The sequence below is a fragment of the Trachemys scripta genome, chromosome 5, assembly GCF_013100865.1.
Source record: "Trachemys scripta elegans isolate TJP31775 chromosome 5, CAS_Tse_1.0, whole genome shotgun sequence".
NCBI lineage: Eukaryota > Metazoa > Chordata > Testudines > Emydidae > Trachemys > Trachemys scripta.
Window position 1 is genome coordinate 78,718,374 of NC_048302.1, and position 24,049 is coordinate 78,742,422.

Genomic DNA, 24,049 nt, shown 5'->3' on the forward strand with positions numbered 1-24,049 from the left:
GTAAAGGGTTAAGAAGCTCAGGTAACCTGGCTGGCATCTGACCTAAAGGACCAATAAGGGGACAAGATACTTTCAAATCTTGGGGGGGGGGAAGGCTGTTGTTTGTGTTCTTTGTTTGGGAATGTGTTTGTTCTCGGGACTGAGAGGGACCAGACATCAATCCAGGTTCTCCTCATCTTTCTAAACAAGTCTCTCCTATTTCAAACTTGTAAGTAAATAGCCAGGCAAGGCGTGTTAGTTTTCCTTTGTTTTTCTCAACTTGTAAATGTACCTTTTACTAGAGTGTTTATCTTTGTTTGCTGTACTTTGAACCTGAGACTAGAGGGGAGTCCTCTGAGCTCTTTAAGTTTGATTACCCTGTAAGGTTAATTTCCATACTGATTTTACAGAGATGATTTTTACCTTTTTCTTTAATTAAAAACCTTCTTTTTAAGAACCTGATTGATTTTTCCTTGTTCAAGATCCAAAGGGTTTGGATCTTGATTCACCAGGAGATGGTGGGAGGAAGGAGGGGAATGGTTAATTTCTCCTTGGTTTAAGATCCAAGGGGTTTGGATTTGTATTCACCAGGGATTTGGTGAAGGTTTTTCAAGGTTTCCCAGGAATGGAATCCATTGAAATGGTGGCAGCAGAACCAGAGCTAAGCTGGTAGTTAAGCTTAGAAGTTTTCATGCAGGCCCCTACATTTGTACCCTAAAGTTCAAAGTGGGGATCCAGCCTTGACACATGACATGAAATGAAAATCAATGTATAAGAAGAAAAACCAAAAAACTCCCCTGCAGCAATGACTCCTATCCTCAAGACCGGGCCCAGCTACCTGCTCTGGGCATTGCAACCTGGCATGTGGGGTCACAGCACCACTCAGTTTTGGTGAGCGGTGTTGCAACTTGGCACATGGGGTTGCAGCACGACTCAGGATTGGCCCAGCCACCTCGTTGTCATAATGGAGGGCCAGCTGGGCCAAACCTGAGTGGCTCTGCCATTCCATACAGCCAGTTGCAATGCCTGGTATGGGAAGGTCTGGGCCCAGCTCCACAGGACAGGAGCTGCTGCTGCAGGATGGGCTTGCTCTGCCACCTCCTCATCAGGTCACAGTGCCGAGAGTGAGGAGCCAGGCCCAGCCTCATGGGACAGGAGCTGTAGGAGCTGTCACTGCAGGGTGAGTGCAGGGCAGGCTTGCTCTGCAACCTCCTACCACCCCCACTTCTCCGAGTTAGGGCCTGACCCCATCCAAAGTGCCTCCCACTCCCACACCACCTCCCTCCCAGAGCAGGACCCAATCCTGCAAAGACCTCCCACCCTGGGGGGCAAGACCCACTCCTCCACCCCCACAGATGAAATGAAATAAAACAAAATCCTCCCCCCCCCCCCCCCCCAAATATATATATAAAAAAAGCAAAAAGAATTTCACAGAGCTCTAATTCTGATTCCTGAATCCTTTCCGTGGGTCACTGCTTTGCGGGACACAGCCCCCCATTCTGTAGATATGGCCTGCACTCCTTGTTCCCAGGTGTATAACTTTCCACTTGGCTGTATTAATGCACATTTTGTTTGAACAGACCCAGCTACCTTACCAAGCAATCCAGATTGCTCTGTTTGACTGCTCTGTTCTCCTCATTATTTACCATTCCATCAATCTTTGTGTCATCAGCCAAGTTTATGAGCAGTGATTTTACATTTACTTCCATTCTATAGGATGGTTCATAAAAGCCCTATAGGAATTGTCATGCTGACTAAGATCACTGGTCCATTTGTCCAGGATTTTGTTGCTAACAGCAGTCAGTACCTAACGCTTCAAACTTTAAAGAAAAGTGCAAGAAAACATTTAAGTTGTCAGTTGTGTAACAGTCTGCCTGCAGGGGAAGGTTCTTCCTAACTGCAGTCAGTTTGTGGCCTGAAGCATGAGGATTTATATCATGTAAGGTAAAAATCAATCCTATCCAATATAAACATAGATGTTTTCATTAGTCATAGAATCGTCTAATCTTTTCTTGAAGCCTACTAAACTCCTGACTACAGTGATATCAGTGGCCACAAGTTCCACATGTTAAATATGGGTTGGATACCAGAAATAACCCTTTTTCAATGTAAAATGTGTCTTTTCAGTTTCATTGAAAGCCCTTGTGAACAGGTGGCTACATCCATCTGTTCTAAAGCAAAATCCACATTGGGTGGAGTCAAAAACTCACTTTATCCCTTTCCTGGAGTTTGCTTTATTAACGAAGACATAAAACAAACAATCACAAGCCATTTCCTTAGGCTTGGCTGCACCTAGAGGTCCCACTGGAGAACTGCTCAGCCCATACTATCTTCTCTCTTGCTGGACAGCCACTTTCACAGCCTTCAGAGATGCCTTGGGGAGAGATAATGAACCACCTGCCTCAGTGAATCAGCAGAACCTACTTAAACCTTGCCCATCAAGATCAATGGCTGGTAAGAAGGTGATATCTTCAGCAAACACTGTCACCCTGGGACAGTCCCCTTGTTCTTGAAGTATGAAAAAGTGTAACTAGAGCCCCCAGTTTATGTTCTCTATGCTCTTTGTTATATTGTACCCATCTACGATCCCACTTACCAATCACCTCTCGACAGTCGCAGTCTTCTCTCTGTCTTTTCACATGGAAATCTCCCTTGCATCTAATAATTATCACCACCCATATCTGAATCACTTGTATTTCTGCTTCATATTTTTTAAGACCAGAACGGAACACAATATTTCAGGTAACAGCATACCATTGATTTATATAATAGCATTATATCATCAGTGTTATTTTCCATCCTACTCCTTATACATCCTCCCATTGTCTTCTGTTTTGACAGATGCTGAGCACAGGCTTTTATTGAGCTTTCCAAAATGATGCCCTGAATGACTGCAGTTAATTTAGAACCCAGCAATTTCTATTAAAATTCAATGCAACTCTTCCATGCTCTCTCATTTGTGTTGAAAATTCCAAAGATTATTAGCCCTGCTCAGTCACGTACTGTACACACAGTGTTTTGTCTTTCAGGCATTCATGCAGGATGCTGAATCTGATTGGGAATAAATGAATCAGGCTCACTGTAATCTTTAGAAAATGTAGAACAAATATGTGAATCATAAACTAACTAACTACAGTAGAACCTCAGAGTTATGAACACCAGAGTTACGAACTGACCGGTCAACCACACACATCACATTTTGAACTGGAAGTGTGCAATCAGGCAGCAGCAGAGACCAAAAAAAAAAAAAAGGCAAATAAGTACAGTACTGTGTTAAATTTAAATTACTAAAAAAAAAAGGGAAAGTTTAAAAAAAAAGATTTGACAAGGTAAGGAAACTGTTTCTGTGCTTCTTTCATTTAAAGCAAGATGGTTAAAAGCAGCATTTTTCTTCTGCATAGTAAAGTTTCAAAGCTGCATTAAGTCAATGTTCAGTTGTAAACTTTTGAAAGAACAACCATAACATTTCGTTCAAAGTTATGAACATTTCAGAGTTATGAACTGCCTCCATTCCCAAGGTGTTCATAACTCTGAGATTCTACTGTAAAGCAGTATAATAAAAATTGCTAACACCACATTCAGTTGGAGACATCAAAGGAAAAGTAGAAATAGTGCTTGCAATCTGGCAACAAACTAGAAAAGGAAAACAACTTTGAAGACTTAATACTCTCTTGCTATGTTGTCACAACAGGTAACAACAGAGCATGAGGTCAGCTCTTTCCTAACTAGAGAGTTGCAGGGCGAGTTTTAAATAGGCTGTGTCTGTCTTGATGGTAATGTCCCAAACATGTGCAAAGAGCCAAGTGCTTCAATTCCTGCTCTTGTTACAGGTCCTCTGATTGCTCCCAGCCCCAGGCCTGTCATTGCAGCCCTTCTCTCCAGCTGCATTAGGGACACTACCCCACCCTCAGCTCTGCATGTCACACATCCCAACTTTGTCTCAACAGAAGGGTGAACAACCCCTACCCTTCCGCCACTCACGCTGACAAAATTTCTGCTTGCCCTGGCTGAGCCAGCAAACAGATTTTTCAAGTCCAGTACACAGGAGTCACTTAATCTACCACTGAAATGTGGCCACTTCTAGAGTGGAACACAGTAACTATTTAACAGTGCACAGTAACCTTATGCAGCAGGACAGGACAGGAAGTGAAGAAAAAACTTCTCCATTTGAAAGTGCAGGGAGCATTTAGGTAAGTAAAATGTAACTACTTGAGATGCCATTTAGCCAACATAATATTGTGTATGAAAACTGACAATATTCCCCATGAAAGTGAACTATGAAAGTCCCAATACTGAACTTTTAAGGTTTTACATTTAATACAATTTAAAAGCTGTGTATTGTAATAGCAGGTATATTGTTTATTCTACGCAGATTCTTTTCTTTACCATGAACCATTACAGAACTATGGTTTAAAAAACCCAGCACCTAAACCCCACAACTTCTACAATTGGCAAACCATAGGTTTAGTGCAGGGGTCTCAAACACGCGGGCCACGAGCTCCTCGCGGCCCCCCGCCCTCCCACAGCGTTAACCTAGAGCGGCTCCGGCCCGACGCGCACCAGGGGCAGGGCAGGCTCCCTGCCTGCCTGCCCTGCCCCCGCGCTGCTCCGGGAAGCGGCGCGGGAGCAGGGCAGGACAGGGAGCCTGCCCTGCCCCCGGTGCGCGCCAGACCAGAGCCCGCCCCCCAAACCCCTCCTGCAGCCGAACCCTCTGCCATACCCCACACCCCTCCTGCACCCCAACCCACTGCTGTACCCTGCACCCCAACCCCCTTCCCTGAGCCCCCTGCCGCACCCTGCACCTGGACCCCATGCCCTGAACCCCCTGCAAAACTCTGCACCCCTCCTGCACCCTAACCCACTGCCCTGAGCACCCTGCCGCACCCCTCCTGCATCCCGATACCCTGCCCTGATCTCCTGCCGCACCCCTCACCCCTCCTGCACCCCACACCCCAATTCCCTGCCCTGAGCCCCTGCCACACCCCTCCTGCACCCCCTAGGGTAGGGAGGTGGCGGAGTTGGGGTGGCGATTTTGGGGAAGAGATTGGAATGGGGGCAGGGAAGGGGTGGGAAGAGGTGGGGCAGGGGCGGGGCCTCACAGAAAGGGTGGAGTGGGGCGGGGCCGAGGGCAGCGGGGGGGCAGGTGTCAGTAATGCGGCCCTCGGGCCAATGTACTAGTCTTCATGTGGCCCTCATGGTCATTTGAGTTTGAGACCCCTGGTTTAGTCTATAAACAAAGCTGTGGGTGCAAATGATACCGTATCATTAAGGCTACGAGTCTGTCACAGATTCCGTGATTTTAGGAAACCTCTTTGACTTCCTGAAAATTCCAGTAATTCAGCCCCAGGCAGTGGGGCTAGGACTCCAGCCCCGCTACCACGAAGCTGGGACTTCCATGATTTATTGTTTATTGCCCGTGTCCTGTCCATTATTTCTAATAAAAATATCCATGCCAAAAATCTTTGCCTTATGTATCACAGATTGCATGTGCTGCCTTGTTTAAGGTCAGGATTTACACTTAATGATAGGAATTATTTTTGGTTTAATGACTCATTGTTGGAGTGATCAGTTGCAATTAGAAACACTTTGAAGTGGATTCAGGAAGCCATTTCACATAGTAAGAGGCAACTATGAAGATATGTGAATTTTCGGGGCAAGATCAGATGCCATATACAAGTGTAAGACCGTAAGAACAGCCATACTGGATCAGACCAATGGTCCATCTAGCCCATTATCCTGTCTTCTGACAGTGGCCAGTGCCAGGTGCTTCAGAGGGAATGAACACAACAGGGCAATTTCGAGTGATCCATCCCCAGTCGTCCAGTTCCAACTTCTGACAATTGGAAGTTTAGGGACACCCGAAGTATGGGATCACATCCCTGATCATCTTGGCTAATCGCAATTGATGGACCTATCCTCCATGAACTTAAGCAATTCTTTTTTGAACCCAGCTATACTTTTGGCCTTCACAACATCCCCTGGCAATGAGTTCCACAGGTTGACTGTGCGTTATGTGAAGAAGTACTTCCTTTTATTTGTTTTAAACCTGCTGCCTACTAATTTCAACAGGTGATCCTTAGTTCTTGTGTTATGTGAAGGAGTAAATAATATTTTCCTATTCACTTTCTCCATACCATGTATGATTTTATAGACCTCTATCATATCCCCCCTTAGTTGTCTCTTTTCCAAGCTGAAAAGTCCCAGACATTTTAATCTCTCCCTATATGGAAACTGTTCCATACCCCTAGTAATTTTTGTTGCCCTTGTCTGTACCTTTTCCAATTCTAATATATCTTTTTTGAGATGTGGTGACTAGAACTGAATGCAGTATTCAAGGTCTGAGCGTTCCATGAATTTATGTAGTAGCATTATGATATTTTCTGTCTTTTTATCTATCCCTTTCCTAATGGTTCCTAACATTGTTAGCTTTTTTGACTGCCGCTGCACATTGAGTAGATATGTTCAGAAAACTATCCACTATGACTCCAACTACTACTTTCTTGAGCGAGTAGTAACAGCTAATTTAAACCCAACATTGTGTATGTAAAATTGGGATTATTTTCTCTAGTGTGCATCACTTTGCACTTAACGTTGAAGATGTAGGTCATTTAATCTGGTATTCTGCTCCTGGTAGCAGCCAATGCTTTCTGCTTTAAAAAAATAATCCAAATTTAAAATATTTTATTAGCACGACATGGCTGCCCAGTTGTGTAGTATGATATAATGGAACAAAGAATACGTTATGGCTCCTGCTTATGCCCAGAAGCGCAAGGGCAGATAACCATTGTAACACCTTGATAATAATAATAATAATAATAACATAATAACATGCATTTTCCATGCCTTTAAATGACAAATTAGCACACAATGGCTGAAAAAAACTGACTCGCGCTTTTATGTGAGATAAATTAATATTTTCCATAGTAAGAATACATGTGATTTTACTTGGGTTTGTTTAGGCCTTACATTTATTTTGAACTTTTTAAAAATTAGCTCAAGAAAACCATTTCTCCAATGTTCTCGTGCTTGATCCTATATTCTCTGAACATCTTAACCTCCCACTAAGAGTTCTAGGTAAGTACGGAATGCTGATCGGGACTTATATGGGAAAAGACACCCATTACCCTTCTAAGTTCTACCATACGGCCCGTAGCAATGAAATCAAGTAAGCATCCATGCTCCAAGCAGGGATCAGCATATCAGCTCAGGGGTTAATGCAGAGTAAACTGTTACAATTCAGAAGAACATTCTGCTCAAGTCCCACTGCAGCTGCTTGGCTCTGCACTTTGTTCCCAGCATAAAGCAATGGAGTTTCCATAGCACCTGCTCCCACAAAAGAAGACAGAGGAAGAAAAATGGTTTTTAAAAGAGTCACTGATCTGATAAGCAAAAATAGCTCCTCAAATCCTGCATGCAGGGCTAGAAGAACAGGTTCAGCAAGAACAGCTCAACTCTGTCTACCCTCGTTGCTTTGTCTCACAGGAAGCCATGAGAATTAGATCTAAGGAACCAAATCTCAGACACTGCTACAGTTGATCTGTTTTCAAATACGTACAAATCTTACCTTATTTAGCCATTTTAACCCTGGTATTGTGTTTGAATTTATTTGGTCTTCCAGCCATGGACGCATCCGCATTCTTTCCACAGGCATCGTTACCTTAATAGAAGAAGATGAAGAAAATGAGGGACAGTGTTACAGGTACTTAACCATGTCCTAGGCAGAAAATTAGATTTTTCTTTCTTAGCAATAACAAGCTAATTTGAATTGTTTATTTTAAAAGTGTGTGAACACAGGGCTGGTAAACAGCATCTGCCTGACAGTCCTTGAGACTGATGTTCTGCTTATCCACCCATCAGGTCCAGCACAGACAGCAGCAGTGAAGCTTTCCCATGCCTCAACTTTGATCTTGTAGTGGTATCACCTCTAAACTGAACGAACAATTCAAACTCTTATTTAGTCAGTCCTCTATCCCTCTGAGAGGGCTCTTTCTGTAGTGTGGAAACCTGTCCACCAGGAACTTTTAATATGAAGATATACCTATCTCATAGAACTGGAAGGGACTCCAAAAGGTCATCAAGTCAAGTCCAGCCCCCTGCCTTCACTAGCAGGACCAAATACTGATTTTGCCCTAGATCCCTAAGTAGCCCCCTCAAGGATTGAACTCACAACCCTGGGTTTAGCAGGCCAATGCTCAAACCATTGAGCCTCCCCCCGAGACTCCTAACATGTTTTATGTTGTAGCACAGTGTACTCCTGATTATCCAACTAGCATGGGGGATATGGATTTCATTTGAATAATTGGAAGTTCAGATAATCAAGATGGCAGGAGCCATTCAGCTGCAGGGTGGCCTCCCCCAGGGAAGGGGGCTCTTCCTCACAATCCTGGCTGGGGATGTCTGTTCTATCCTGCTGACTCACTCCTGCGACAGTGGGACTGCAGAGGGCTTCTGGCGCTGCTGCAGGGCCAGTGACTCCCGATCCCCGCAGGCGCAAGGTGCAGGGGAAGGCTGCGATTCTGACAGGGCAGAGCAGAGACAGTTGGCCAGGACTCTGTTCTGTCCTGCCAGGACCACAGCCTTCCCTGTACTTTGTGCCTGCAGGGATCAGATGTCACCGGCCCTGCAGCCACACAGATACCATTCAGCAGCAGGGTGGCATCCTCCACTGCTGGCACCAGTGCTCTCTGTTCTATTATCCAAACCTCTGCATTATCCAAATCTCTCCTTTGTCCCCCTGCATGAGATACATGCTGCAGACAGCATGTGTCTCAAGTATCTCATGATGGAGGACAAGGAAGAGATTTGAATAATAGGGTTTTGTATAAATGGGAGAATACTGTAATTCATTGGGCAACCATCTGGTAGCAATTGTCACTCTACCTGAGGGCAAACTGGGTCTCCTGATTTCTTTAGCAACCATTTTACAGTTTAAAATACACGGGAATCAGTGCTCTTCAAGCCAGTTTAGAGCCAAACTTGCTTCTCTCTCACACCACACAAACTTGATGTTGTTTCATTGTTTGTAAATTATTCACACCAGAGTACAAAGTCTTGAACCTGCTAAAGAAAACTTTAACCTATCCCAGGCATTTCTGAGGTGTCAATGACCATGAGATCTAGATATTAGATATAAATAAATAAAGATATCCTATCTCCTAGAACTGGAAGGGACCTTGAAAGGTCATTGAGGCTAGCCCCCTGCCTTCACTAGCAGGACCAAGTACTAATTTTGCCCCAGATCCCTAAGTGGCCCCCTCAAGGATTGAACGCACAACCCTGGGTTTAGCAGGCCAATGCTCAAGCCACTGAGCTATCCCTCCCCCGACTGTCACATTAAAACTGTTAAGGAGCCTGCAATCAATCACTTCCATGTTCAAAGACTTTTACTTGGGTTTTTTCCACCCCAAATCCCTCCCCTTTCTCTGTTTGCTCTTTATGTCAAAAGGGAAAGAACTTTGCATTACTTCCAGCTTCCCCACTCTGCTATTGTTCTGTACGTCACACTTTTAAAGGGGCCAGAGCCATATATTTGAAAGTGGACAGCAATCAGATTAGTGTAAATGGGTTTGTTCTTTTTCCTATGGGATTACAAATATCAGGCTGACTAACAATTAAGGTTTCCTCTCACTGCCCAAAGGAGATATGTTTACTGAAACCACTGGGGAATTATGTTTAAAATCTGAGGGCAAAATATGGCTCTTTAAAATGTTTAGCAAACAGAAAGGCAAATTTATAACAAGCATGATCACCATAAGCTCTTGGCAAACATACTGCCTCATTTTATTACCTTGGAAGGGCTGTGTAGAGCAAGCCACAAAATGTTTCAACCTCAGCCTTCTTTACAGTCACTAACTAAAATGACTAAGAACTTCAAAATAACACAGAAAATTAATAACTGCTTTGCCCCGCCAGCTTCATATATGAAAAAAATAACCAAATCTCCAGAAACTGACCATAGCTGAAAGCTGAATGTACAAAGTTTCAGTCTTCGTGTCAGAGACCTGCCAACAAAACTGGCATGTAAGTCACAGCAAAGCAGGTTCACCTGCTCACATGGTATGGTGCTTTGAGAAATGTCTGCAGAACGGGAACAGTATCTATGAGTTCATGTAGAATTCAGACCCAGGAAACACTACGTACGTATCTTAAGCTGTGCTCAGGGCTGATTCACTGAATCCTCTGTGACAGAAATGACGGAACTGTTTGAACTGAACCCTAAATGCAATATCTAGCTTTCCCGCAGGTCAACCGCATGTTTTGTTTATACATCAGGGACAAGATGCAGCCCAGGAAAGCCTTAAAAGTAGCCCCCTTACAGACACCATCTCCCCAAAACTGCAGCAGGACAAAAGTTGAGCAACTGAAAATTTCTGTTGCTGGTGAACTCAACCAACCGCATTTTCTATTAATCTGTCAAGGAAGATACAAGAACAAGCAAATATTGTGGTTCGGTGCATTTCTTCATGTAAACTATGTAAATATATCCTGACAAGATGCAATGCAGCCCTCAGTGTTCCAATCGTGAGCATTGAAGCTCAGCAAGAGGACATATTGTATATATTTGCGTAAAAGCCAAAATATCCAAGACAAAAAAGGCCTACTTTTGGGGAACTAATTAGTTAAGAGGCAAAGAGGAGGGAGCCCATCAGCATCCTCAAGGGAGCAGCAGCTAATTTCACTTGAAGTGCCCAGCCCTTGGCCTGGTAATACAGTGAGCTCCACTTTGGGTCTAGCCAGGAGATGCAGCTGCCAACACCACTGCTCAAGAGAAGTTGGTCTTGCGTGGGAAGGAAGTGCAAAGTTGTGTGGCTCTCTCTTTTCTCCCATGGAGATGGATGCCCCCAGAGGGGTCTCCCTGCTTTTCCTCTGCAGGTACAGTGCTCTCTCCTCTTCTCCAGACTAGGGATCTTCTAAGGCAGAACTCTATCTGCTGTTGGTAGCATATACAGTATCACGTATATAGGGCCACACCCACTCAGTCTGATCAAAGGTCTTTAGGAGAGAGGATTTAAGGCCTATTTATTTCAAAACAAAAACCAAAATACCAAAACCCTCTAAATAATGTCCAGTTGGAGGAGATTGTGGGCATTGTCTGGGACACATTTCCACAGAGGAACAAACACAGGCACTATTAAAGTTCTGTTAACCAAAATATATACAAGCCCAGGCAATGCTCTCAGAGGCAATGTTCAGAGTTCTGCTACAGAAAACAAAGCTGTAACATTTTCAGAAACATCTCCAGGCAGTTCTTTCTCAGAACCAGAGCACTGACCACATCTGATATGACAGAATGTTGTGGTTTTTAAAACAGTTGCATGTCCACCACTCCTTTACACAAAAGTACAGTATTAACACAGGATTAATTTAGCTCAGGTAACAAATAATTTAAATATAGAAAAATTACACTAAGGCATTGGTACTGGTGCATAGTTAGAGTGGAAAACAAAATCAGGAAATGTAAAAGTTAAGTTTCTACTGTAATGTTAACTAGGCCATAAAATGTCATATTTTGTGTTCCTATTTTTCTTGTTAAATGTATAGTTTGAAATAATTCTGTTTATGTTATGTGCATACCATAAAAATATACAGGATGTGCAACTCAGCTAAATTAACAATGCAGTAAGAAACTTAATCTTACCAGTAAGTAATTAATCTATAGTAAGAATTTGTGGAAAATCCCTAATATAAATTCTGTATCCCAGAAATTATAGAACACTAGACACATCCTCCTCTTCCAACAGGTAACTCTCTTCGTGATGACAAAGTAACTTTATGGCATCTCATTGAGGGAGGCAGGGTGTTTTTAGAGAAGGGTCCATAACTCTGCAATTTGCTTCCCTCATAAGTGTCGGAGCCTGTATTTGGGGGCTTTTAGTTCACGCTGCAAAGCTTCATCTCTTCTCCAAGGCTCTCTCCACAGTCAGCAACAGGTCAGCTTCGTAGCGTACATGGGGCCCAACAAAGCATTTTTTTTACCCAGACCCCAATGGGATAGCCCATGTATAAGTGAAAGAAGAATTTGGCCCATCTTTTGGGATCTTAAATTTTATAAAAGTGCTTCCCCTTGCTAACCAATCCATCCAAGAATTTTTGTTTTAAAGAACCAGAATTCTGACCCATATCTCACTTCTTCTAAGTGAATTAAAGCTGCTGGTTCTGAAAATAAAATTACCTTTTTTCTCCTCCATCTCTCACCCAACTCTACCCTAAAGGGACTCAGTAATAGGCTAGTCTTTTGTCTTCTCATTGGTGAGATTCAAGAATTTAATATATTAATGGGTGTTAATAAAATACAAACATTTAACTTGCTCATTTAAAATAATTAGCCACGGCAGCAGGCATGACGTGCAATGAGCAACAGAGTGTGTGACCTCCTCCTTTACAAACTGATTATTTTGGCCATTTCTTGAAGGCTCATACAGTTTGACAATACTGCTAGATCTTTACAATCTAGTCAGTCTTTCAAACAACTGTCAAATAAAGTTACAGCTAGACACACGTGTCCACACTTGACACAGCCAATCCTGCATGCCTGACTCGGACAAAATTGCCAAGGACGTCAGTAGTTTTGCTTGAGTCAGGCCTGTGGGATCAGATTGTCTGTTGATAGAAGGCCAGTCTATAGCACAGTTTCTGCTAACACAGATTATTTAAAAAAATGAAATTCCTGTCCACACTGAAATCGTAATAGCAACAACCGGTGGTTGGTTAAACATGACCGCAGGGTCCATTTTTTAACATAGACGGGCTTGAGAAAACAGTTTTCTCCAGTGACCACAAAGTGACTTCAAAGGTGTAAGTGATAGCAGGTGTAAATGAGTGCTGTATTTTCCTGCACGGTCATGCGAAGATCATTAAGAACATGGTTATCTCTAGACAGTTCTGGGGACAGTTGTACCTATGATTTCATTGAAAAAGTGCAGCTCTGTTGACAACAGCATTGTACTCATTTTGCCTGGTATATTTCTGGGCAAGGCTGGTCTTCCTGCAAGGCCTTAACAGATGATAAAACTGTGATGGGACTATTTTCTAGCTCTTCTGAGAAAACCTTCTTCTTTAAAGACAAACTAAACAATGAAAAGGTAAGATGGCTGTGTTCTTTTCAATATGTTTTCACATCTCCTCTCTCATGCCCAATGAGAGCTTGTTGGCTTCCCTTCATTCTTGATTATAACCTTGGTGGAAAAATCAAGAGACCAACCTGTTGACCAGCACATACTCAATAATATTAGCATCATACAGAAAGTGTGACCTCTATGGTTGAAGATATCCACATCAGAACTAGAGCAGAAGTAGAAAGAAAGTGAAACTAAAGTACAGCATACAGTAGGCCAGAACAATATAAGATATTCCAATCCCATCAGTTTCATTTTTTGTTCGTTAGCAACTGGATAAGATGCATTTAACTGGAAACACTGCAACAATAATTGAAAGCACAATTGATACACGTCTTCTCTTTTGTCCTCCCAGGTTAACTACCTAAAAGGTTGGTACAAGGAGGAGGGAGAAGAATTCTTCTTCTTAACCTCTGAGAATAGGACAAAAAGCAATGGGCTTAAATTGCAGCAATGGAGGTTTAGGTTGGACATTAGGAAAAACTTCCTAACTGACAGGGTAGTTAAGCTCTGGGATAAATTGCCTAAGGAGGTTGTGGAATCTCCATCATTGGAGATTTTTAAGAACAGGTTAGACAACACCTGTCAAGGATGATCTAGATAATACTTACTTCTGCCCTGAGTGCAGAAGACTGGATGAGATTCTAGTTCTTTGATTAAGTTGCTGCATTTCTCTAAAGGTAAAAAAATTTGCAAGTTTCCTACCTACTCCTCTCAGTGCAAAATTTAGCTGATTTAGGCTTCGTCTATACAACCAACTTATGTTGATATAACTACGTCACTCAGGGAAGTGGAAATCCACACCCCGAGTGATGCAGTTATACTGAGCGAACTTATGGTGTAGACAGTGCTATGTCAACAAGAAGGCTCCTCCTGTCAACATAGCTACCACCTCTCCGGAAGGTGGAGGACCTACACCAGGGATCGGCAACCTTTCAGAAGTGGTGTGCCGAGTCTTCATTTATTCACTCTAATTGAAGGTTTCACATGCCAGTAATACTTTTTAACGTTTTTAGAAGGTCTCTTTCTATAAGTCTATAATATATAACTAAACTTTTGTCATATGTAAAGTAAATAATTTTCAAAATGTTTAAGAAGCTTCATTTAAAATTAAATTAAAATGCAGAGCCCCCCGGACCAGTGGCCAGGACCCGGGCAGTGTGAGTGCCACTGAAAATCAGCTCATGTGCCGCCTTCGGCACGCGTGCCATAGGTTGCCTACCCCGACCTACACCAACAAGAGAAGCTACCCCTTTAGCACAGGTAGCGTCTTCACTAAGCACTGCGGCTGCGCTACTGCAGCGCTGTATATGTAGGCACGCCTTAAAAAGCTTGTTGATATCTGAACAAACTGTAAATGGTTCAAGAGAGGTAGTTAAGGAGGGACAGCTTTGAAAAAACCCTACTCTTCAGGGAAGATATTTAGAGCTTTGTGGGAGAAATATTTTTCTGTCACAGATTCCACACGTACAAAAAGAACTAAATATATTAAAAGAGTGAGATGTATTTTATAACTTTATTAGCTGATATTCTTTTTAGTGCTTCCCTCATTTTAAGATGTAGATTCCCTTCATAAGCATATAAACCACCCTGTGTGACCAGACAGATATGCTGATATAAATCCACACTGTTAATTATAGGATTCAGGGAATTTGGGTCTGTTTGTCTATGTTCTGGGATTGTTCCAAGGTGGAAAGGAGCACTGATCCTATTTTAAGGACCATCACTTGGATGAAAATTCTGCCCCTTGATCACAGACTTGATCCTGCTTAGATATAGAAACATGTGTCCCAAGCATCTTTTAAAACAGTCTACTGAGAACACCCCAGTCCTGCAAAGATTTATACACATACTAAACTTTATGTACTGCAAGTAGTCCCATCAATGGGGCACTCAAACCAGAGGGGAACTGTTCAAATGTTTGGAAATTAAGAATTCAGGAAGGATGGATCTGGGGAGCCTCAGGACTGGCAGGGATGTTGGTGTCACCCTGCAAAGAGTAACTGGGTTGGTGAGAGTCAGGGTGAGATCTTATGCTTGCAGGCTGGCTACTGGTGTCAGGGAATTGAAATATATATGTACAGCACAAAGGCCCCCAAAGTTACAGAGCAGGCAGTGACAGAACTCCTTACTAGTCCCCAAAACAGAGTCGCATAGTCATTACAGAAGTTGCACTTCAATATCAGCGAACTGAGGTTCACACTCCAAATACTTGCTAAACAGACCCTAATGGAGTCAATTGTGGGGGGAGCAAAGTACAAGCTTAAAGTTTATGATTTTCTTTTGTTTATTTCGGGTTAAGAGAAGTATAACCAGGAAAGGGGGGAAATGAGCCAGAGAGAGTCCTTGGACACAATGGATAAAAAACAACTTAGGAGCTTATGTTTGCAATATAGTTTATCCCATAAGGGAAAATCAGTAGAGGATCTGAGAACCATGCTCACTGAGCATTTTAAGCAGAAGGAGGAGGGTACAGATGGAGATGAACCAGAGTTGGGACTAGGGTGACCAGACAGCAAGTGTGAAAAATCGGGACGGGGGTGGAGGGTAATAGGAGCCTATATAAGAAAAATACCCAAAAATCAGGACTGTCCCTATAAAAATCGGGACATCTGGTCACCCTAGTTGGGACACCAACCAGACCTTAATCCCCTGCAGGAATTGGTGCTCAGGTACAGCTGATTAAATTGCAGCTCCACAGGGACAAGGAGGCAGATGGCTCAGACTCCAAGAGAAGGCAGTCATCAACAAGGCAGAGGAGCTGCAAATGGAATCGATCCACACAACCAAGGCTAACAAGGAGGCAGAGGAGCAGCCCAGCATTGACAAACGGCAGTGACTGAAGCAGAAGAGAGCGCACACAAGCGGAAAATGGAGACACAAGAAATGCAGCTCAGAGTACTGGAGCAGCAAAAAGGTATTCCACAACCCATGGGCAATCCCTACCGGAACTCTCTCAGCTGGGACAGACTGTGTCCACATTTTAAGAACTGCATACATGACTGCAAACTGCACAGAATATTTTACTGCTTTTGAAATATATGCCAGGGCAATGGCATCTCCATTGGGAAATGAATGTCCGTACTGGTTCTCAAAATTTCGGGTATAGCTTTCCAAGTCTTTACTGGCATGGGCCACGGGGGAGCCACAAACTATGATAAATATAAGGAAACTATATTGTCAAGGTTTCAACTTACTCCAGAATCATACCATGTTTACCAACCTAAAGACGCATGATAATATCAGTCATGAGGAGTTTATGCATAAAATGTGTGATTTTATGAAAAAATGGGTAAAATGTAAAAGGGCAGAATGGGATTATGGGAAATTGTTTGATTTGTTTACCCAAGAATATTTCTTTAATGCTTTCTCAGATGAAATCAGAGCTGCCATATGGGAAAAGTCTCCTGATAAAGTGCAAGTGGCTGCTTGGGCTGTTGATTTGCATGCTCAGGGCCAGAATGGGTATTGAACGAAAGCCCCAAAGGGAAGGGCAAAGGCCCTGTGTAAAAGTGAGTCCCCAAATTGTTCATGAAAACAAGGAGTGGGGAAGTGAGGCCAAATATATCCCAACAGGCACCCACCCAGTAATCCCAGTTACAACCCCCTGACCCAGGACAGGGGCCCAAGAAAATGTTGTATGTGTAACTCTACTAAGCTTTACATTGAGAGATATTGCCCCAAACCCAAACCCATCCTGCCCAAGTTAACACAGCTCTGATGAGCTGAGGACACTGAGGGGGGTATACAGTCTGAACCCATGGAGGTACACAGGATGTTCATCCATTTTGGCCACTGGACATCTAGGAGTAGAGAGGATATTTGAAAGGCTTCTGGAAAATTTTCATTGGGATGGTATAAACCTAGAAGGAATACTGTCAGTCTTGTGACTTGTACCAAAAGTGGAAAAAGATTTTAGGTCTCTGCAAAGCCTCATTGCAACCATTACCTGTAATTGGAAAAGCATTCCATAGGGTTGGTATGGACATTACTGGTCCACTCCCTAAGCCAGTGGCTCTCAGCCTTTCGAGACTACTATACCCCTTTCAGGAGTCTGATTTGTCTCGCATACCCCCAAGTTTCACCTCACTTGAAAACCACTTGCTTAAAAAATCAGACCTAAAAATACAAAAGTGTCACAGCCCACTATTACTGAAATATAGCTCACATTCTCATTTTTACCATAGAATTATAAAATTAATCAATTGGAATATAAATATTGTATTTACATTTCAGCATATAGTATATAGAGCAGTATAAACAAGTTGTTGTTGGTATGAAATTTTAGTTTGTATTGATTTCGCTAGTGCTTTTTATGTGGAATGTTGTAAAAGTAGGTGAAATGTCTAGATGAGTTGATGTACCCTCTGGAAAACCTCTGTGTACCCCCAGGGGTTCACGTACCTCTGGTTAAAAAACACTGCCCTAAACCATCCAAAAAGCACCAGCAGATACCCAGAGGCAGTGGCCCTAGCTAATATAGAAGCAGAAACTGGCAAGTGCACTTGTTTCCATAATTAGTAGGGTGCATTTTCAAATAGAAATACTGCCAGATTGGGGGTCAAATTTCATGGCCCACATATTCTCTGAACTGTGGAAAATTAAAGTCTGCCCCATATCACCCAGAAACAAATGGGTTAGTTGAAAGATTTCATGGGACATTTAAATCCATGCTAGCAATATCTGTAGACAGGAAGGCAAAGGACTGGGGTGTGCTACTGCCTTCCCTATTGTTTGCTTACAGAAAGGTACCCCAAGAATTGACAGGGTTTTCCCCATTCAACCTCCGATACAGAAGGAAAGTCACAGGCCCCCCTAGATCTGGTCAGAAATTTGTGGAAAGGTAACACTGACTCTGAAGGGGAACAAGTGAATGAACTGGAATCTAAATTCAGGGCATAGCTAAAAACCAGTATGGAGCTAGTACTGCATAATCTTGAAAAAAGCCAAGCTGTACAAAAAGGGTGGTATGACAAAAAGCAAGGTGAAAGAGCCTTTGATGCAGGTGATTTGGTTCTGGTATTAGCCCCTCTATAAAGCATAAAATGCAGAACTCACAGGACGGTCCTCTGAGGAGATAAAGAGACTAAGGGTATGTCTACACTGGAAACTTCAAAGTGCTGCCACAGGAACGCTCCCGCAGCAGCTCTTTGAAGTGCGAGTGTGGGCGAGCGCGAGCGCTGGGAGAGAGGTCTCTCAGTGCTCCTGGTAATCCATCTCCACGAGGGGATTTGCTCCAAGCGCTGAGAGCGCAGCTCCCAGCGCTCGGAGACTGTATACACTAGCGCTTTAAAGCGCTCAGATTTGCTGCGCTCAGGGTGGTGATTTTTCACACCCCTGATCCAGCAAGGTAGAGCGCTATAAAGTTTAAGTGTAGACAAGCCCTAAGTCAGTAGTTCTCAAACTTTTGTACTGGTGACCCCTTTCACATAGCAAGCCTATGAATGCGACCCCCCTTATAAATTAAAAACACTTTAACACCATTATAAATGCTGGAGGCAAAGTGGGGTTTAGGGTGGAGGCTGACAGCTCATGACCTCCCAGGTAATAGCCTCGTGACCCCCTGAGGGGTTCCAACCCCCAGTTTGAGAACCCCTGCCCTAAGTGAAAATGCTTGCAATGTATAGAAACCCTATAGTCAGAGTGTACCCCAAACTGTACATATTAACTGACTGAACATTTACTATAACAGAGAGGCTTATAGCAAATGTAATATGCTACACAGATGAGGACCACAAAGCATTGCCTCTCCTACATGTAATGTCTGAGAGTCAGGGGAAGACCCCTAAGAGTATGTCTATACAGCAAAGAAAAACTCCGGGCTGGCCCATCCCAGTCAACTTGGACTGGAACTGTGGGGCTGTTTCATTGCTGTGTAGACTTCCAGGCTTGGGTCAGAGCCCAGGCTCTAGGACCCTAGGATCCTGAATTCGTTACCAATTTTGAGCTTTCTGAGTTTAAGGTACTATCCTTCAAATTAATTAAATGCAGGAGCCACACTCTAAAAGCTGATCAAGCAGGTGCTACATGGGTTCTAGGAGTTTGCACTCCACTGTAGATGATATTACTATATTTAACAACACCTGGGAGTAACACAAAACACAGGTGGCAAGGGTGTGGAAAAGCCTCAGGGATGCAGGTCTCACAATCAAGGTGTCAAAGTGTACAGTTGGGCAGCAAATACCTCTTACCTGGGTCATTGGATAGGTGGAGGCCAAATCCACCCAGATCCCCTGAAATAAGAAACTACTGTGAATTGGCCTGTCCTTAAAACGAAAAAACAGGTTCAATCATTTATAGGTCTGGTTAACTATTACCGAAAATTTGTGGGCGGTTCCAGTGACATCGTTGCTCCTATCACAAGATTATACCAGAAAACAAAACCAGAAAAAGTGGCTTGGCCAGATGCCTATCAAAAGAGTTCTGATAACAGTAAAAGAAATGTTAACAAAGATGCCTGTTTTGGCCAGTCCAGGTTTTAAAAATAAATAAATAAATAAATAGAAATTGTGTACTGATGCATCCAACACAGCCTCAGAGCTGTGTTAATGGAAATGGGAAGATAACAAGAAACGCTCATAGTTTTTTGCTCAGAAATGCAGTCTCCCACTGAACCGAATTACTCTAATAGAAAAATAGTGTTAAGCTATCGCATGTGCTGTAAAACAACCCAGACCCTACCTCTTCAATAGGCAGATCAGAGTGTTAACAAATCATTCACTATTAGTATGGCTCCACAGAACAAAAACTTCAGATTGCTATGATGGAGTATAATTTTGCAGGCATATGATATGGAGATTAAACATATTGAGGGGTTGGAGAACAAGGCATGATGTCCTATCCAGAAAAGAGGGTGTAGTAGAAGTGAAGCTTACATCATGGTCAGTGACCAAAACTTCAGCATGGGAGAGGGAGAGTGTGTGTGTGTGTGTGTGACAATTGACTGGAGACACAGAGAGAGAGAGAGAGTGTGTGTGTGTGTGTGTGTGTGTGTGTGTGTGTGTGTGTGTGTGTGTGTGTGTGTNTGTGTGTGTGTGTGTGTGTGTGTGTGTGTGTGTGTGTGTGTGTGTGTGTGACAATTGACTCGAGACACCCCAAAGGGAAAATATGTTTAAACCCCAAAAATGAGCAGTTAAACCAACTGATTTCCTAGTATACTATATTATTGTTATACCAAGTAAGGTCTTCTATGAAAGCATGTAATGTTCTGAATTTGATTAGTCGTTATGAGATATGTATACAGACTCAGGTTATGAATCCATGTATAGGTGTATATAGAAAATTGTACTCTGAATTTATACTCAAAAATCCACTACACCTCAGCAGGGGGGTGAGCAATCAAGTGGGGAGAGGCACCTCCCAAGACAGGGATTTACACAAAACTTGATTCAAGTAACGATCCATTGTCCAGCTGGAGAAGACAATGATAGACCATTAGAGTTAATAGGAAGACATTGAGACATCCAGGCTATCACGTCAAAAGGGAATTTCCCCACTCCATATAAATGTAAGTCTCCATCGACTGAAAGAAAAGGAAAAAAAGGAAAAAGTCTTTCAAAAACAGGTTCGGGGCTGAGCTTGGTCTACACTACAGTTAGGTCCAGAGGCATAGCACTTAGGTCAATGTAGTTAGGTCAACGCAGTGTCAGTGGAGCCCCACACCGGGGGCTCTGGCTATCTGTGCCCCACAATACCCCACTCTGACAGCCAGTGCAAGTGCTCCTCGTGAAGATGTGCACGGCCAACAGAAGGAGCTAGTGTGAATGTACAAAAAAGATTTAATTACTGCGGTGGCCATATGTCTATATAACTTAAGTTGCCTTAATTTTGTAGTGTAGACTTGCCCTGAAGTTTTTTTATCTAGACCATGAGGGCCAGTCTTATGGCAAATGACTGTTCATGAATGCTGGATCCCTCCTGTAGCCAGAGGGTATGCTGAGAAACTAACTCAAGGCAATAGGTAACTTACATTAGAAAAGGGATTTTATTAAAGTGTAAAAGTTAAGATTGCATTTTTATATTTTTCTGTGTAACCTGTGTGCTTTCCCTCACTATTTTATCTTTGAATCTGTGGTTTTTCTATTAAATAAACATTTTTTGTTTTTGTTTTTTTTTCCCCGAGCAGGTCTCAGATGTGCAAACTGTGTGGAGTGTACCAAAGTAAGCTGGTATCTGGAAGGTGATTTTACACCTTGGGGGCTGTAACCAACCAGAAGGGAAGATTCTGGGTGTCTGGTAATTAAGAACTTGGGGAGGATGTATTTGGGGGGACCTGGGACCGGAAGGCTGTTGGCATCACCTTGCAAGGAGTAATTAGGCTGGTGAGAGACATTTTGTGGGCTGGCTACTGATGTCAGGGAATTGAACCACAGCCACACAGCACAAAAGCCCCCAAGGTTACAGGGCAGGCAGTGACAGGACCCCTTATCAGTCTGGGGCAGTTCCTAAAACATCACATCACAGATATGATCCTACTTAGATAGGGAAACATGTATCACCAGGCATGTATCCTGCAAAGATTTATACACATGCTTAATTTTATATACAGCACATAGTCCCACTGAAGTCAATGAGACACTTATAGTGCGTAACATTAAGTACAAACGCAAGTCCTTTAAGGATCAGGGCCTAAGATTGTGGCATCATCAACATACTTTCTACCCCCTCAAATGAATATATTTGTATATTGTATTTGCAAATACTTTCAAAACAAGCTCTAGCCCATTAAATTTTGATTTTTCACAGGTAATATGACCCACTATAATGACCTGGATTAGAGGTATTTTAAAGATATAAATCAGTATTTTAATTGTTACACACATTGTCATTTAACTTCACTTTTCAAGTACACTGAATTAAGACATTTGAATCTTCCTGACCCTAAAAACCTCTAAAAAAGGGAGCCCCCTACCTCCCCTGTATAACTAGCGCTCCAACGAAGAAGAGAGAAGTTGCATCTTGCGCAATAGCCAAGCTACATACTTTTTCTTGAATAAACAAAAGAGATGAAAATATACATAGATCAACTTTAGGTATAAGCCTGTGCTCCCATTCTCACCTGCCTCCCCTCTACTACCAATTCTTGACCTGTTCGTCAGTGGTAAAGAAAACCATCCTAGAAGGTCAAACTGACAACACACTGCTTCCTTCCCCAGACCCAAAGAAGAGCTCTGTGTAGCTTGAAAGGTTGTACATTCCACCAAAAGAAGTTGGTCTAATAAAAGATATTACCTCACCCACCTTGTCTTGCTTATATCCTGGGACCAACACAGCTACAAAATTGCAAACAGACTGAAAGAAGATCTATCGTTGAACCAGCAGCATGGGACAAATAAGTGGCAGCAAAATCTGGTATGCATGTAGGTGTACACATTCTCAGTGTTGCAGGGGTTAAGATTTCTAATGAAGTTGTCTGAAGTTCCTGAGACTGTCAAACTGGAGATAAGATTAAGGAGAGTAAACAATCTACTGCAAAATACCTTGGATTTTTGGACAACGGAGGTCAAGATTGAAGGCAGGAGCTATGTTATCTGGCCTGTTAATCTCAACCATTGCTGGTGCCTCTCATCATATTGAGGAATATTATTGGTATGTTATAAAAACGCACTGAGGAAACTTCATTAATCCCTTGGTGATTTCCTTATAACTCCTGGTGGAAGGAACCCTCACTTTGGGTTCTTATTAGTTTGAAGTGCAATTCTACCCTGACAAGTGGCATCTTCTCATTCTACAGAGCCACTCCCCATGTGTAGTCAGTGTTCTAGCTCCTCACTGCAGTGATACAAATATATTTTTCCTGCTTCTCACTCTTGTTAGTACTGCAGAAGCAGCAAAATGAAGCTGGATTATATTACCTTGTGTGCATCACCAACAAAAATCATTCATTGCAGCCCAGAAAACGGTGCATCTTACTTCCTCATTTATCTGCCACTCCACTTGCTTGCAGGGAGGAGCAGCCCCAAGAACCCAATCTCCTGATAATCCTAATACAACCAGGTGGGAAGGGTGGCTGACCCCTGACAACTCCTAGGGTTAGGCACACTCTGATCCTTAATAAAGAATCAGTCTTCCAAACAATTATAAAGGTTCTCTCGGCTTCCCTTGGTCCTAAGTTAAATACTAACAGAAGTACTCCAACAGGATTGCCATTGATCAAGGGAAAAGCACTGCAGAGGTACAGGCTGATTTAGAACAGCACAGTGATGCCATCAAGACTTTAAGGGATATCAAAGCTAGAAATACAAAATAAATGAAAGAGAAGTGAACCTCAAGCTCTCTCTCACACACACAGAGACATGCACACACAAAAGGCAAAGGTAGCTTGAAAACCCCCTCCCTTTCTTGAAAAAAAAAAAAAACAAAAAACAAAAAACAGCCAACCCCCAAACCCTCCCATTCCCTCAAACAAACAAAACAATAAAAAACACCTGTGAAGGGGCAAAGAAGGAAATATCCTATGCCTATATTGAAACACACAGATTGCATGATAGACAGGTCCTAGACACTGTACAATGACTACCAATTGACTCGCACAACATAGAGAGGTTATTTCATCAGTCCAATAGCATCTCTGCTCTACCTAAAGGATGTTAACACTCCCTAGCTGGGATACATTAAACATCAGAACAAACTATCATTTGGTTTCCATGCAAAGTCTCATTTTCTCTCAGCAGCAAAGACAGAGCTGTTATTTTACAGTGATGTCAGGCATTATTAGAGAGCGCCCTTGGATTAACAGAGAGTTTAGAATTGTCTTGAAGAAAACCCACACTATGTAAATACAGTACAGCTACACCTCATTCACATAATTAAATTGATCAATTTTAAAATATGCAGCGTACCTCATCTTCTCCCAATTATCTAAACAAATAATCTCACTTGCATTCAATCATATATAATACAGAAACAACAACTCAAATGACTTCAACAGAGCTACACCGTTTTACATCTGCTGA

The 24,049-nt window shown here is 42.7% G+C and overlaps 1 protein-coding gene across 5 annotated transcripts in view; it reads right to left on the bottom strand.

The window, feature by feature from the left end:
- Positions 1-24,049, bottom strand: part of IRF2 (interferon regulatory factor 2) — a 64,906-nt gene that overhangs the window by 28,652 nt on the left and 12,205 nt on the right. For 3 of the 5 annotated variants that reach the window (XM_034770928.1, XM_034770930.1, XM_034770929.1), the window contains exon 2: positions 7,544-7,636. In XM_034770928.1, coding sequence (XP_034626819.1) covers positions 7,544-7,630 — 87 coding nt within the window. In that variant the 5' untranslated portion in view covers positions 7,631-7,636. Of the gene's footprint in view, positions 1-7,543; positions 7,637-19,285; positions 19,310-24,049 lie in introns of those variants that run through there. The other 2 variants (XM_034770927.1, XM_034770926.1) reach the window with 2 other exon arrangements.